Below are 16,363 nucleotides of genomic sequence, written 5' to 3'. Positions count from 1 at the left end.
AGGGAAGAATTTTCCATTGACCTGCTTTCTGTGGCAAATGTTTTTTTTTTCCATAAAATTATGTAAATATAATAGAAAGAAATACAAAGAGTTGTCATGTATTTTTGTTGCCTGGCCTGCCAGACACTCCTCCTTTCTGTTAGAAAGAAGAACCAATGTATTTGAAATATCTATGAAAAAGCATTAATTTGTCAGGCCAGGCAAGTATTTTTGAATGCTGTCGTATTATTTAAAGTTGGGCGGCACGGTGGCACAGCGGTTCACGCTTTTCTGGTTAAATAAAGGTCAAATGAAAAAATAATGAAGCCAACAATCTGTACTCTTGTGAACGGATAACCAAAAAGATGATGAAAAATAAAAAGTCAGGCTCTTTGTCCTGGAAAAAAGTATCAATTATAGGTATTTCAACATCTTTCTTAGTATGTAACCATTGGGTATCATGGGGCCACTGCATGTCCGCAAATGTCTGAAATATAAATAGAATCTTAAATTGAGGATCTTTTTTTTTTTTACAATATAGGATATTGTATTGTCACTGTAAGGCTTCAGATCATCCCAGCAAGCCACGGGGGCAAAAAGAGCCCCACTGATCCCAGTATACAGACGAGCACAAACATCCAGAGGAAGATCCGGTCGATGACCATGGCCACGTACTTCCAGTCCTCCTTCACCTGCACACACACAAATGGGTAAGTCATTACTCACACGCCTTTACAGCTGTCAGCCTTCACTCATGATTGATTCCTCTCCACTGGCTGATTTTTTCATTAAGGGGCCATCTCCTAAATGTCAGCCAATCATGACATTCCTTGCTCATAAAAAATTCAAGGTTAAATTATTATTGTTTTAAAAGGGTCTTTCCTGACCGTCAGGTGAAAGAGAAGCGGGTGATGGCTTCACCAACAGCCATGGTTTGCAATGGAAGATAATTGGATGCACTTTGTTATAGTGGCAATCTAGGAATCAGTTTGTCAATACTAGTAATACTTTGGTCAATTCGATAATGTTTGCTCCTCTACTATTTGTTTATTCAGTCTTTAATAAAACAAAATAAATGCAAATGAATATTCTCTGACAAGTTGCAACATATAACAATATTTTTTGTGGCCAAATCGCCTTTGCTATGTCCAATCCCGTCAGACCTCGGAAGCTAAGCAGGGAAGGGCCTGGCAGGACTTGGATGGGAGACCGTTTGAGAACACCAGGAAGCCTAGCGAATGTTGTGAGTGAGTGAGTGAGTGAGTGAGTGAGTGGTGGTGGTCGGAGGGGACAAATATGTAGCAACTTTTTTTTTTTTTTTTTTTACATAAAAAGTTGCATACAGAACCCTAGTGTTCTGTCAGTGAGGATTTGGTAAAAAATAATGTGAGAGAAAACACTCACTGAAAAGTCTGCATCCTCAGCTCGGAGGTGGTCAGCGATGTACTGGACTCCCTCTATGGCTCGCAGCAGAGCTGGGGATATAGAAGGAACAACTATGTCCTGCTGAGTGCTCGCATCTTTGGTCAACTGTGCTGTGAGTGTCTCTACGAGGCTCTCTTTCAGCGGTGACTTCTTCACTCTCCGTGCGGTGCCAGGAGACCCTTCAGTGTGCACACAGCATTGGTGGAGGCTGCGTGATCTACAAAGATGCTCATTCTTTGGAAGAATCTCCATTTGATGATCGCACATTAGTTCTACACTGTGAGACCGACCATTCAGGGCTGGCTTTTCAGACACTTCCTTAGATAAGCGTTGGAGAGGACCCAATAGTAAGGTCGGGGGCAAGGACAGCTGTGAACAAGAAGAAGCTGCAGAGTTTAGTCCATGTAGGTTTTCGGAAAGAACGCAATACTTTTCAGTCGGTGAATGGCAGAAAAGGTCTGGTTTAAGTGTATGGTCATTTTCCTGTGTGTCTCCTTTAGGGGAGGATGGTGGTGAAGGAGAACTGACACGGATATTGGGACTGTCGGTTGGTGTTTTAAGGACGGTGGTTTCTATCTGGCTCATCTGTTTAAAGCCTGTTTCAAGTCCTGCCCAGAAGGTTTGCGAGTTTCCTGTTGCAGATATGGTTGGTGGTTTGTGCATCATCTCTATCAATTTCTTGCAGTTGTTCTTGGCTGTTCCAGGAGGGCGTTTCATGAAGAGGACCCTCGGTACTAGATCCAAGAACACTCTCCTTACCCACTGAGGCATACCGTGTGTTTGCGGTGAACGGTGATGCACATTAAGCACAAAAATGGTAATAATGATTGACAAGGTGACGAAGACCATGGTAAAAAGCAAGTATTCCCCAATCAAAGGAATCACTAGCGATGTGGATGGTATAATTTCCGTAATTAGCAAAAGGAATACAGTTAGCGAGAGGAGAACTGAGATGCACAAGGTGATCTTCTCCCCACACTGTGATGGCAAGTAAAAAACCAAGACAGTCAAGCAAGAAATGAGCAGACATGGGATAATGAGATTGATAGTGTAGAACAAAGGCAATCTTCTAATTATGAAGTAGTATGTAATATCAGCATAGATCTCCGTGCAGCACTCGTACTTCTTGGTATTGTACTTTCCCACTGCGTCAATGATCACCCACTCGCCAGACTCCCAATAGTCCATTTGGTCCACATTGCTGGCCATGCTGATCAGGTCGATTTTGGCGCGGTCATAGGTCCAGGAGCCAAACTTCATCTTACAGCTCTGTTGATCAAAGGGGAAAAACGTGACATCGATGCTGCAGGACGACTTGTAAATGGCCGGGGGCATCCACTTGATCTGACCATCGTAGAATAGGTGAGCCTTGGTCAAGTGGGTGACGGCAAAGTCACCATCGGCGCTAGAAAGGGCAAGAGACAAGAAAATACAATCAAGGTTGTGGCTGTACAGTTATTGTGCAGTTATGTTGCATTTATTTCTTACCCCAAAAATTTCCATAACAAACACTTAACTGTTTACGTCCATAATCATTTCCATGTTCAAACGTCAATGAACCAATGCACTAAAAGGCATTGAGGAGGTGTGGTTGAATCTGGTGGTCCAGGGACTGGTGCATAATTGCGGTGGTCAATTTATGTTATGTCATGATTTAGCACCGACTGAAGAGTTAATTTGCTAAAACAAATACCTCCGTTTTTATTCTCATTTTTTATTTTCTGTATTGTTAAAATGTTTTTGTTTTTTGTGACCTTCCTTGCAGTTGATTTTCAAGAAAATGACAAGCATACACAGATTTTCTTTAGATAATGTACATCGAATTACACAATGGAGATCATTTTTTTCGCTCAAACTTGGCTGTAAATACTGTTGAAGAAGCGTTAGCGCGCAGTTAGCTTTGCCCACTAGCCTGTTAGCTTTTTCTTCGTGATTCTATTGGTGTGTATTGGTGACTCCGACCCGTAGGCAGCGAAGTTGCAATTGTGGTTTTCTGGCCAGAGACACCAGGGGGAGATGAAAGACCCCCCCTCAATCATCCAATTAATTCTTGTATTAGGGAATACAGGAAGGATTTATTAAAGTTAAGAAGTTACTTAGTACTGCTTTAAATGACTTTAAATGCTGTCATATATTTGGTGAATGTTACATTTAAAAAAAATGTGGTTAGACTGCAAGAAATAAACTTTTGTAATTAAAACTCAAAGTTCAACCAGATAGCAATGTACCCATCCATATTTACGTTATGTAGTGGACTATGGATTATTTTGAAGTACTTCCTGTCTGATGGCATCACTTCCTGTGTGCAGTGTCAGAAAGTGTTTAAATTTGTTGAGAAGGAACCTGACACTGTATGGCCCTGACTTCAGCTCCCAGTTCTAAGAGGAAAAAGGTAATACTTGCAATCATTTTGTGGAGTATGTTTAATTTTCTACAGATGTCGTATTGTATATTGTATATTGTTCATGCTGTAGCACTTATGGCGATCATTGTGCACTCATGGGAAAAAAAAGAGGGAAACAGAAACAAGATCCACTTACACGCTTCATCATTACGGCTGGGATGCTAGACAAAGTATCCAATAAAGATAAATATACTTCTCATTTATTCATCTGTCAGTGGGCTGAGATAAATATTCTCCTGTGTAAGTAGCGTGCCTGAGATAACCACTGGGCCGTCTTTGTTCAACCGAGAAATGAAGAGTTTCACCGTTATGGATGAAAGATAATGTGCCCTGATGCCAAATGGCAACCCTATGTTTTATACTGTATTATTGCACATTTGTAAAGTTTGTGCCCCACTGCTCACATTATTTCGCTAAGCCAATTAGACATGTTTCATTGGCTCTCCTGGTGACTTAGTTTGACTAAATCAATTGGCACGATTAGTTCCAATAAGTTTGCGGTTCCTCTGTGAGAGTTAACAGATGTCTTCACTTTTTGTTTATTCTGTGTGATACTTTGCTTGTGCCACATTGCTGTCAACAGACTCTTTTCATTTCCTCATTTAATTCAGACAAAATGTCAACATTTTCAAACTAAATGGATGCGACACCATTAGCAAAAACAACCTTTACATGCCCAAGTCAAAGTTTATTATTAAAATGGTGAATCAGTAGTGGCAGATATGACAGCTATTTATTCAACGTTTTTTTCTTTCTTTCTTCAAAATGACCTCTTCACCCGCGGCACATCTCACCCCTGACCCTCTTGTACATCCGTTTTGATTGCATGTTCTAAACCGGAGCGCAACATATGGCTCTATCTGTATAATGTAGAGAGCTTTGTTGATAACCGTATCCATTAGGCTTGACCTCCCTCACATTTATTTCAACTAAATTACTTTTTGACATTGGCGTAGGACAAGACGCTTGGCAGATTCTTCTGGAATGTTTTCCCTTGACTCCATCCATCTGTTGGCATGGGGATGTACTGTCTGTGCTCTGCTGCCACCGCCATTTAAATTATTGATCATTATTTTTTGGGGTTTTGTCCCTCTGCATTGTCATATTAAGGGCGAAGGCAGGCAAGTGCTTATAGTCTTACAGCAAGCAGCATTCACTCTGGACATTAGCTATTTGCTTAGATACTGCCTTAGATAGAAGCTACGAAATATATTTCCCCCCCGTTTGAGCAACTTTCAGGGTACCGTCAAGGTTGTCCAGCCTTCATTTATAACTAAGCTTATTTATAACATAAGATCTTTGTAAATTATTTTTGACAAGAGGGACCTGTGCTACTACTTAAAACAGTGGCGTATAGGTGACAACATTTATTTAGAGACCCTAAATCACATCACATGCTTGTTTTTGGATATTAGATTGAAATGGACTTTGCAGACCGCACCATTTGAAAATGTGCAAATTATAAAGAAAATTAAGCATTCAGTCTCTTTTCCTGGACACAAGCGGCACAACGTACATGAGCACATTTTCAACAGTTTTATTTTCATGTTAGTTGCTGAAATTTTCTATCAAACCTTATGCCTTGTGTAGCACTGAAACAATAGGGATCACTGTATTAAATGGTGTCTTACTTGTTATAGAGGACGATATCGGGCCTCCATATGATCTCCGACGGGACGCGTATGGAGGTGACATTCTCGTATTCCTCTGGGTTCCACTGGAGCTTGTAGTCATTCCACTCCTGTACAAGCGCACGCACCATTAACTTTACACTAGGGCAGTGTCACCGCTAAGTGTTTTCAATGTAACATACAGCACCTACCTGCTTGACCCAGACATTCGTAGTCATCATTTGGTTCTTTTCATCCTTAAAAGAAAGAGACTTGTAAAACACCAGTTATACAGACCTGAAGGCTCTGAGTGTTAAATCTGTCATTCACTTGACTTCATTTCCCGTCTTCACCGCAGACCTAAGTCGATTAGTGCATTGAGATGATAAACTGTATTTCCTGACTGGGAGTTGATGGTTATCAATGAAATGATGAATCAATGAGGGAAATAAGATAAGAATCAAATGAATTGTTTTCATGAAATAATCCTCTGTGTTGAGCTCTAAGCATTCACGCACAACCAGAGAGTCTGTAGTTCAAAACTTTGCTTGAACATTTTACTGACTACAGAACAGTAATAACACAATGATAGGATAGAAATGTCAAGGGATATTAATTATTAGGTTAAATTTAAATTAAATAAATGTCAAGTGTCAATGTATTTTCCACAGTTACTACATGATTACACTTAGTTGCCATCCTTTTCCCCTGCGATCATTAATGACTTTGCATCTTGCGGGTCTGAAATTTACATTTAAATAGATCTCTAATTATTTGAAAACAAAACACCTCTCTAGAGTTTCTATTCCTTTTTTTTTTTTTTTCTTAAGGAAGCTGTTAAATTGGGAAACGAGAGGGAAGCCACAGATGCCTCGACTTGTTTTTGGCCTGGGGCAGCTGAGATCCTAACCTGACATGACGCACCACTCATGCATTTAATATGGGCCAAGGCTTTAACTTCTGCAGTGTCTTTCTGGCTGCTGACTAAACTTCGGGACTTAAACCACACAGTACTGAGTAAGTAGACTCAAACTGCTCTGTACTGCACAAGATAGTAAATGCTTAACACAATTGTCATTTCGGAACACTGGGTTTTGTTATTGATATTATTGTTTTCTTGTTTATTTAGTTCCATCTGCCTTCCTTTAACCAACTATATTTATTCATGTCACTTCTCTACACGTTATTCCAGTGGTTCTCAACCTTTTGGAGCCGCGACCCCCATTACAACAGGTGAAGGGGTTCTTGACCCCCGCCCGGGTCACACTGTGAAAAATAGGAACATTAGCCTACATAATTCTTAAAAAACTAAGAAAAAAACAAATGGCTGAAATAACATTCATCGAACTACAATCAAATAATGGCACTCTGGTAAAATAGCAAACACATGCTACAATAAAACATTAGATTATATGCTATTGAAAATATGTATATTTTATCTAAATTATCTGGCGACCCCCAAATTTGTCTCGCGACCCCCAGGTTGAGAACCACAGCTTTATACAATTACACTACATACAAAATTCTAATAATCTGTATTAACATTCCTACTTTCTCAAGGTTGTTGACCCCATGTACATAAAGTATAATCCTGCACCAGGCCCACTGTGTTCTCTCTGTGATCCCCTTTGAATCTCTGTTCTACCTCCACCAGGAAGTCCTCTGTAACATGACACAAGTCACCCAAAGCGCTTCACACATTGTAGGGATTTGTTCTGCATTCGGCTAAATTGTGTTGTTTTCAAGTTTTGAGTTGATGTCACAGCAGTGTGTTGTTGGCATTTGGTTTTGACTTTGTAGCTTTAGAACTTTGATATTGTCCTCCGCATTTGCCCCCTCCTTCTACCACTTCCTTAATGCAACCAGGGGCATTTGTCGACTGCTATGCATTGCCTGTGTATACTCACCTCCATATTTTGCATTACTTTGCAAATTTTGGGTGTATGGGCCTAGTTCTGCCTTGACCCCAATAGAACATGCAAACACCACATGCGCCTCTTACTGACACCTTCTTACTGTGAAGTACGAGTCCTAACTCAGCCACAGTGCCGCACTTGCACTACTTGAACTCCCTGTGACCCTATTCCCAGCGGTTCTCCTGTCTATCTCCGTAACATCCCGTATTAATCCAATGCACTGTGTACAGAACTGTCAAAAACATCCAACACCCCCATTCAGACTAACTTCTATCCTCTCTCTGGCTTACCCAACATGCCTTGTGTTAACGGGCCTACATGCCGGGTTGGTCTGTCTAACTGTTGCCATTGGCTTCCTCCAGCTACATCTATGAAACACTCGGGAGAAGCAGACAACTTTCTCAGCTGTGCTGCCTCCCATTAAAGAAGCCAGCGCTGTCACATAATGGCATGCCAGACAGTGGGGACCGACTATGCACTGATGCAGGCTGGGAACACAAAGAAGCCCAAAGCTGCAAGACGGCCAAATTTGCACGTTCCAAATGGAACCGAAAGAAGTTGTTTTTTCCCCCACAGAACTAAAATAACGTGACAGAATACATAATGTTAATAAAAATTGAATTGAACTGTTGAACTGATAATTAGGATCTGCATTCTGGGGCTGACAGCAGAAAATTAATTTGTGGAATAATGAGATGTCTCCTATTGTGGCAGCAGCTCTAATTTCCGCTGATAAGATGAGTACAGTGGATTGAGATTTATCACTATGGCTCCAGTGGGTGAGGGTTATGGTCAGACGGAAATGGATAAACATGAGCCTGAGATTCAAATGGAACCGTTTGCTCACTGTCTGCACCCAGATAACAGTAATAACATGCTTCTCAATAAAGAGGGGATGTATTTAGTGCTCAACATCTGCTGCGCTAGCAAAAGTCTTATTATTTGGGGCAAAAGAGAGTAAATGGAGTGGTTATTTGTGTTGTGCAAAGTTTGAGCAGATGTTAAAAAAAGATTATTAATTTAGTAAAAGTTCTTGTTCTGCAACTTTAATGCTGGACTGAATTCATTAGCATTGGGGGCATATGCATGAGGCACTGGCTGCAGTGGAGTTTGCATGTTCTCCTTGTGTCTGCGTGGGTATGTAGGACATTTAAGCGACTTATTTAAGCAACATTTGGGTGCTTGACTTACCACATCAATAAGCTGAGCGATGGACAGGCCAAAGTGCACCAGGACCGTGTCAGTGGTGTTTTGCACGGGTCGAGAAAGCTTGCTGTAGTTTACGAAAAGATCTTGCAGGAGGCGCTCTTCAGCATGTGCACGAGGGATGACCTGGTAACAAACTGACAAAAGAGAAGAGTTTAGCTATTAGCCTGTTAACTATGTCGTAGCAGGTCAAAAGAAGCCCTTAATCGCTGCTTACCCTACCATTGACCATCATTTTGTGTGCGAAAATTTTAACTGTTGGATTTTATTGTATCTTTCTCTCTCTTTTCTTTTTGTGTCCATCAATTTTTAATATCCAACATGGTTGCTTCCATCAAATGCATTTTTTTCTTTTCCTGTTAGGCTCATCAATTCTCATGCCATTGCTGTCCATGTAGTCTTTATAATTTATGTACTGTCAAACTGTCATAAAAGCTTTTAACTGAAGGTACATACAGTATATAGGCCCGGCATCGTTTCCTTTATGCATACAAGGTCATAAAGTTGTTATAACAACAGCTGTACATAATTCTGTTTGTCCACACCAGATAAGGCCATAATATAATAAATACATTTTGGGCTGACTCATCAGCACTTTATGTAACAGACATGTGCAGCATTCTGGGACCACAGACACAACACTGCAGAAGTCTAATGGGACATCCACAACTGGACAGTTCATTTGTCTGATTCACTTTTACTTCTATTACACAGGCGGAATATATCTTTCATGATGCTGATCATGTGCAATGTGAAGAAATGACTCCTTTGCCCAATTGTTGTGACATGGTTTTAAAATCATTAATAAGCACAAAATGCATTGTTAATATTTGGTAGAATGAATCAGAATCAACCTGCATGTTGGGTAACTTTGAAAAGGGTGTGTGAAATGGTTGTGACGTTCCAGAGTCAGTAAAGACAATAATATCTTGTGGTTTTCCCTTATCATTGACTCAATACCATATTCTACCAATTTATATTTGTATTTGTAGCTTAAATTTACATTCCACGAGCATCCTACCATATTTTTCCATGGGGTATCAACAACACACACACCAAAGTCCCTCATCAAAAAGATCTAACACATTAATATTGCATGATATTCCCACGTTCATAATATCCATCAGCACGGATTTAGCAGATAGAGCCACATTGTTACTGCACACCGGTGCAATCTGAAAGAAGGGTGACCTCTATTATACACAGGTGGCGTATGGTTACCGGAGACAGTGTCTGAGAGATGAGACAAACGTGAGGGGGAGGGGCCATGCAGGTAGGACTATATAGGAATCTGAAACTCAGGACATCCGTCTCCCCACCGCTGCTGACGGAGGGATGTGTCCAGATGTCCCCCACCTCGGGTAAGATGGAGCGAGGGTACGACATCACGAGGTCGTTAAAACAATAGATTTGACCTAATGGGATGGAGCAATTAGAGCAACAGGGGATGTCCCAAAAGGTTCACACGATACAAATGTCCTGCTACTTCTGGGAATTTTTCATTTTCAATTAAGCACTTCTCAGGTTTGCACAGTGCCGCTCTGCAGGTACACTGTGGCACACACTAATAAACCACCAGCTGTGATCTATATTATACTGGGCCTATGATAGTTGCACTTTGGCCTAGTACACGTGTAAGCTACTGATCTTAACTGTCATTGAGATTATGAGATTTTGGAGAACATGATTATAAGGTGTTAAGCAAATGCAGCGTTCACTGAAAGGGCGCATAATAAAGGTAAGAATAACCTTTCCATCTGCCTTATTCTTGGTTGGATCACCACCCGTAATTAGAATAGCAATAACTATAAGGACTTTGCTGGGGTTTAACGTGAAATTCTATGTAATTGAAACCTCAGACCTTAACTTTTATCCGTGCTTGCTGATAGGACTGTTGTTATATTGATTGTGACATTCACTTGCTGGATCAGCAACAGAATAATCAACCGTAACTTGTGTCTCTTGTTGTAGTAGCTAATCAAGGAGTAATCAATAGCTATTATAATTACAAGAGCAGAGGGCTGTGTGTCACTGTGAATTTCAACTTAAAGCAGAGCTCCAGATTAACATGTTTGCTTGGTTGCACCAGTACGCCAAAGTACTTTCATTTAGGTGCATCAGGAATGAATTTAGGAGCATCACTTTAGAAATGTCTGAAAGTTACCGACAACAGGATTAGTGCCAATGCTTAACAATGTTTAATATCCAGCAATTTGCTAGTAAACTTTATTTACTGAAAAAAGTGATTTGCATTTTATATAACACAAAGCACTTTACAGATTTAAAAACATTATGGTTCACTCTTTTCATCACTTTCCAACAAAAAAGTCATTTTTACCCTGATGATAAACGCTGTTAATTAAAATTAAAATGACATTAGCAATTCAAGGCACCAGATATTAAAAGCAATATAAAAATACATAATAAATAAATACAATTAAAAAATGAAAAAAATATATAAATCAAAATAAACATACACATTCACACACACTCACACTAAGCAGTTTCTATTAGATGTTTTCTTCAAAAAGAAGAGAGAGAAGAGAGATCAGATTTACATTTCATACATTTTAAAGATGTCAGATAGTTTCCTTCTAGTTGTTTCTTAAACACTGTAAAAAAAAAAGAGTTTCCTCCAACAGTTTAAATTCAATTCTTGTTGCTGTTGCTGTTTGAGATCCAGAGAAATAGGTACAGGAGCTTAAAGAACACATTAGGAATGTTATTATAGCCTTCCTGCCATGCTTGAGCTCAGTAAATAACTTTTACAACAGGCACATACCCATCTAAACTTCCCTGCAAGAGACACTTAATGGGGTAAAGACTGTCAAAGTAATTCATATTTACAAGACTGCTCAGTTGCTAAAATCATAGCTTTTGGTATGCAGGCTAAAGCTCTATTTCCTCTTTCACACTGACGCTGGCCTGTGCATGGTAGTAGTTCTAGGCATGTTATCCAGTTTATATACAGTAAATTGTAAGGTATATAAATATTTTTTTAATCAAAGATTTTTCAAGGTGTTCGCTGTCACCATTAATGCTTCTCAAATCCCACTTTTAAATGGCATGACCTATTTTGTCCAACTTTCGTCATTTCTCCACCATATGTCTCCCATGTCGCCAAGATGTTTTTGTGTTATTGTCATGCTGCTAGTCCTCTCCAGGGCTCTCTACTCAATCACATTTGATGGGCTGTCCTTCAAACAGGGCCTTTCTTAAAGTCAAGGGATCAATATCTTATTAAAAGGATACAGTGTCCATTCCTGCTGCCGCCTGGTCTTCCTGTTTACACGTGGATCCTGTGTCTAGACCTTCAAAAGTCCGTGTTCGCCACCCGCCTGACCGCTGTGTGTGGAGAAGGTATGAGACTGTTCTTGATCAGATGAAGATAGCGTGTGCGTCCTGGATGCAGCTCAGATTAGATTAGGTCTTGCCCACAGAGGTTCCACAATATGAATACGTATGATGGAAGTTCCCACTGCTGAGGGCACCCGCTACCTTGGCCAGATGATTCAGGTGGATGGGTAAAGTAATGGCAATAGAAAGGAAGAACCATTTTTGGCATTTTGGGACAGCGGATATGGAATATGAGTGTGCATTCCAACTAAGAAAACAAGACCACTGCAAAGAGCTTACTGATGAATCCAGTTCCAGGTTTGAAAAAAAAAAAACACACAAATTATCTACTCCACTGAATCCTTTGAGTAAATTCTGAAACCCAGACATCAACATCCCAATTAATAAATAAATACATCCTCGGATAGGAATAACTCTTTTGCGCCTCATTACTAATTTAACAATTAAGAATTAAGCAGCTTATTATCACCAGACACATATACACATATAGTATTCTTACATATTCAATGTTGTTTTAGTGCATATGCGGTCAAGGTCACTTTAATCAATAAAGTACTTAGAGCAGTACTAAGTAACTCATGCCCCTAGAGGCCATAAGCGCCACTGCAGGTGTCGTAGCATGTTGCGGTTTTTTACTCATTAATTGTCCATGAGAGTAAATACTACACTGACAGAAAAGACAAAGGGAGAAAGAGATATTGTACTACCAATTACACAATGGAGATCTTTTTTTTTTCACTCAAACTCAGCTGTAAATACTGTTTAAGTGGTGCTAAGCCGCAGTTAGCTTTGCCCGTTTGCCTGTTAGCTTCTCCTTCGTGATTCAGATTCATTGGGACTTCCGACTTGGTGCTGGAAAGCTGCAATTGTGGTTTTCTGGCCAGAGACACCGGGGGAGATGAAAGACCCCCAATCAACCCATTAACACTAACACGGAAAGGATTTATTAAGGTAAACAAGTTACTTAGTACTGCTTTAAAGTACTTAAACCCACCGCCCTTCAGTGGAATTTTTTCTAAACGCTCTTCAAAGCGGATATTTCTTAAAACAACCCTAATAAAAGAATACATTCTTATGAATGACTAGGATTAGTCTTTTGCTCCATAGTACTAAATTAACACTAACTAATTAACAATTCAGAAGAATATTTTCACTATAACATACAGTATTCTTACATATCATAATATTCTTGTACGGGGGGGCATGGACAGAAAAGCTGTGCTTATAAATGTCAACGCGTCATGGTCACTTGACCCGACATGCTGCATGAGTTTGGAAATGTTTTAACTTTATATGCTCAGTTTATATCGTAAAAGCACATTGCGTTGTTGAATCGCTTTCACAGGTTGTGGATACGGCACATGTTTGACTGTTGCCTGAAAGTTTTGGAGCAGTGGCTGGATGTGTGTGGTGACGTACCACTGCTGTGCCTCTGGAGACCACTGGACTCGGACTGCTTTGGATATGACAGACAAGGGGACTTTCGGACATGGGGGACGTCAGCGCTGTCCCAGGACTTCACTGGGAAACACGTAAACACACACTGGACTTTTCTTCAGGACTTTGCAAAAGTGGATTTATGTGATTTAACATCTGAAACAAGCAGTGTGAGTTCCCTGCATGTCAGCTTAAAACGCAGATTTGGTGTGGTGTCGTGGCACATGAAGTGTCTGGTTTGTTTATAGAGAAACTGTTGTAGCTGTTTTGGTGTCAGGGGTGAGTGCGATGTGATACACACAGATGCAGCAACAGCGGTGCCAAACTCAGCGCACAAGCCACGAATATTGTATGAGCAAACAGACATTTGCTTGACCATTCATATTACAATTAAGTTATCTTGTTATTGTTAGACGATGTTTACCTAATGAAGGAGTCTGCCCAAAGAATGCTGACGAATTGCATGGTTTATAGAGATGGTACGTAGCATTATCAGTTCTGCAAAAGAATTGTCGTGAGGACAGAGATATTTTTTAATACGGTTGTAGAAAAATCTGTGTTTACAAGAAATAGATATGTGTGGACAGGGCTTACGACCTAACTTACATGGTTATTTTGAATTCAGAATGCATCATCATAAATAAAACAATTGAATGTATTCAGTGATGACTTCTTTGGCACGGATAGTCCATTATGTTCTGTTGTATTCTAGTCACACAGTCAAAGTGTTACTGTCCAGTCCATTCCCTTATATCTGTGGCCCACATTTGCCTCCACGTCTTCAAGTGCACCTTGGATCAACAGCCTCTGGCGTTTCACGAGTATGTTCAAAGTATTAGTTTCTTTGGATTCTCTCTCTTCTCCCTTTCTCTCTCTCGTTGTCTATCTTAGTTTGCATCAGATGACGTATCGGTCTGAATTGGCGTCATACACAGTATTCTGGTGGAGCAACAGTTCTGACTGATTGCTACAATTTGTTTGGAAAGCCCCTTGGAAAACTTCCCCATTGACACTTGAGCTGGACATTAGATATGTGCCCTGAGGAAGCAAAGCCATACATTGGGTGAGCTTGTGTATTATCGTTTTACAAAGGCAAAACACAGAGTTAAGTTAAGGAAATTTGAATATTTGAATACTGTTAGTATTTTTCACCAGATGGGACAGGCACCTCGGGGGGCTTCAATGAAAATGTAAATGTGCGACGATGGATTTACACAGTACACAGAAATAGAAGGAAATATGAGAATATGTAGAGGAAAAAATATTTTAAAGTCTTTGGATTAGTTTGTTAATAACTGCAATCTATCTGCTAATCAATCAATGCACCAATAACCTTAAAAACATCTCTTTTAATGAACATACAGTAATTACAAAAGTTGAATGACATAAGATATACAATATATTGGTAAAAGATTTCAGCTCCACATCATTCAAAAAGTTATTTTGCTCTTTTGGAAACAATCATGATACTGAATCTCCACCTGTGCAGTGTTCCCTCACGTCAGCATCTCTCCGTGCATATATATGAGTCCAAAACAGTGTCACGCCTGGTTAAGAATACTACTGGACCTAGATCTGTCCTCGTTTGATCAATGCACTTTCACCAGAGCGATAAACCGGGGCTACACAACGGAGAGTCACACCTGAACCAGACAGATCGAGCTGGTCACTAAGCAACACACTCTAAAAAGGAATATCTACCTCTAAAAGTTTTCAATGCACTGAAGGTTACATATTGTGCCGTGCTTTTGAAACGACTCTTACCTTGGCATGGAAGGCAGAGGAAAAGCAAAGCCAGAGTTTGTGGGAAATCCATGTTGCAGGAGTAAAATGTCAACTTCGCCCAACAATCAGGGTTAACAAGGATGATTCCCAGATGTCAGCACAGCGCACTGAGAAGTTGAACCTTAGTAAAAACATCCCTAGGAGATGGCACAATGGTAAATGTCCAATTCCACAGGTCCATGACTTCAGCTGTTCTTGAGCCGATCCGTATCCGGGAAGTCGATGTCTCCCCTCACACTCCAGTGGAATTCTCTCACTAACCGTTGCTGTTCCCGGTCCACAGCGCTGACTCCTGGATGTATCTCTCCGCCTCCTCATCACATCCTCTCTCTCTCTCTCTCCCTCTCTCCCTCTATCCCTCTCTCTCTCTCTCTCTCTCTCTCTCTCTCTCTCTCTCTCTCTCTCTCCTCTCTCCTTCCCTTACTTTCTCAAACACACCGCTGTCTCTCCACGCAAGTCTCCTGTCCCTCCGTGTCCCTCCTACTTTATTTGCTATTCACGGGCTTCCTGTTCAAGTGTCTATGTTGGATCGCTGCTGGAATCCCCCAGGTTACCCAGCTCTGTCAATGGGGAGTAGGAATATATTAAAATCACCTTTGTGCCATGCTGTCGCCTACATATGTCACTAGTCACCACTTGAATATAAAGTACCAAGAGACCTATTATGTGAGATGTATGCCATGACACTAATTGCCACTCTTAAATTAAAAGGCAATATAGCCTATTTATGTTGTTTGGACGAGTTGGACCAATATTGAAGTTTTAATGGCAAATGGCCAGTTTTCTGCCAATATAATACACCCAATATCTCAGGCTATTTTGTACCAGTCCCAAAGTATGTGTTTAAGGCCTCATTACAATCCTTTGAAAGAAGAAGAGTGTTTTTTTGGATCCTGGGTCCCTCTCTCTGAATTTGTGGGTCCTAGGCAACGATTTGGACAAACATGTATCTTTATTCAGAGTAGTGGCTTAACGTATTGGTTACAGTTGACGTTCTAGTCAGTCAATACCGTCTTGTGAATGATGAACTGTTGGTTAACGTAACACTTAGCAGCAGTGGAAAATCTTACAAAGCGTCACTTTAACTACTCTATGCATCATTAATGCTTTAAATAAATTAAACAGCAGTTAACCTTCTCAGGATTAATAATTTACTCTCTAAGTTGGGTCTTTTGTACTGCTCCTGTGGCATTGGTGTTTTGCGGATCCCTCCTCATCCTCAATGCATCCATACAGCTGACATG

General features: G+C 40.4%; 1 protein-coding gene across 1 annotated transcript; it reads right to left on the bottom strand.

Annotated features, from left to right (window-relative positions):
- Positions 1-381: 381 nt before the first annotated feature.
- Positions 382-15,440, bottom strand: LOC306963854 (neuronal acetylcholine receptor subunit alpha-4-like). The gene is made up of 6 exons (XM_079557599.1): positions 15,099-15,440; positions 8,526-8,677; positions 5,631-5,675; positions 5,440-5,549; positions 1,384-2,809; positions 382-671 (listed from the first exon to the last, which is right to left on the bottom strand). Exons 1-6 carry the CDS (start codon positions 15,148-15,150, stop codon positions 546-548), a joined length of 1,911 nt encoding a protein of 636 aa, XP_079413725.1. The 5' UTR covers positions 15,151-15,440; the 3' UTR covers positions 382-545.
- Between the last annotated feature and the right edge of the window lie 923 nt (positions 15,441-16,363).

Source organism: Gobius niger (assembly GCF_951799975.1).
Source record: "Gobius niger genome assembly, chromosome: 6".
Lineage (NCBI taxonomy): Eukaryota > Metazoa > Chordata > Actinopteri > Gobiiformes > Gobiidae > Gobius > Gobius niger.
This window is presented reverse-complemented; position numbering and strand designations above follow the sequence as displayed.

Bases quoted from the DNA above. Each gene is read 5' to 3' on its own strand.
- LOC306963854 (XM_079557599.1), bottom strand. From the start codon at position 15,150: ATGGATTTCCCACAAACTCTGGCTTTGCTTTTCCTCTGCCTTCCATGC. The intron at 5,676-8,525 runs GTAAGTCAAGCA...CTTTCTTTTAAG, and splicing joins TCGCTCAGCTTATTGATGTG to GATGAAAAGAACCAAATGAT. The intron at 672-1,383 runs GTGAGTGTTTTC...GTGTGTGTGCAG, and splicing joins CTGAGGATGCAGACTTTTCA to GTGAAGGAGGACTGGAAGTA.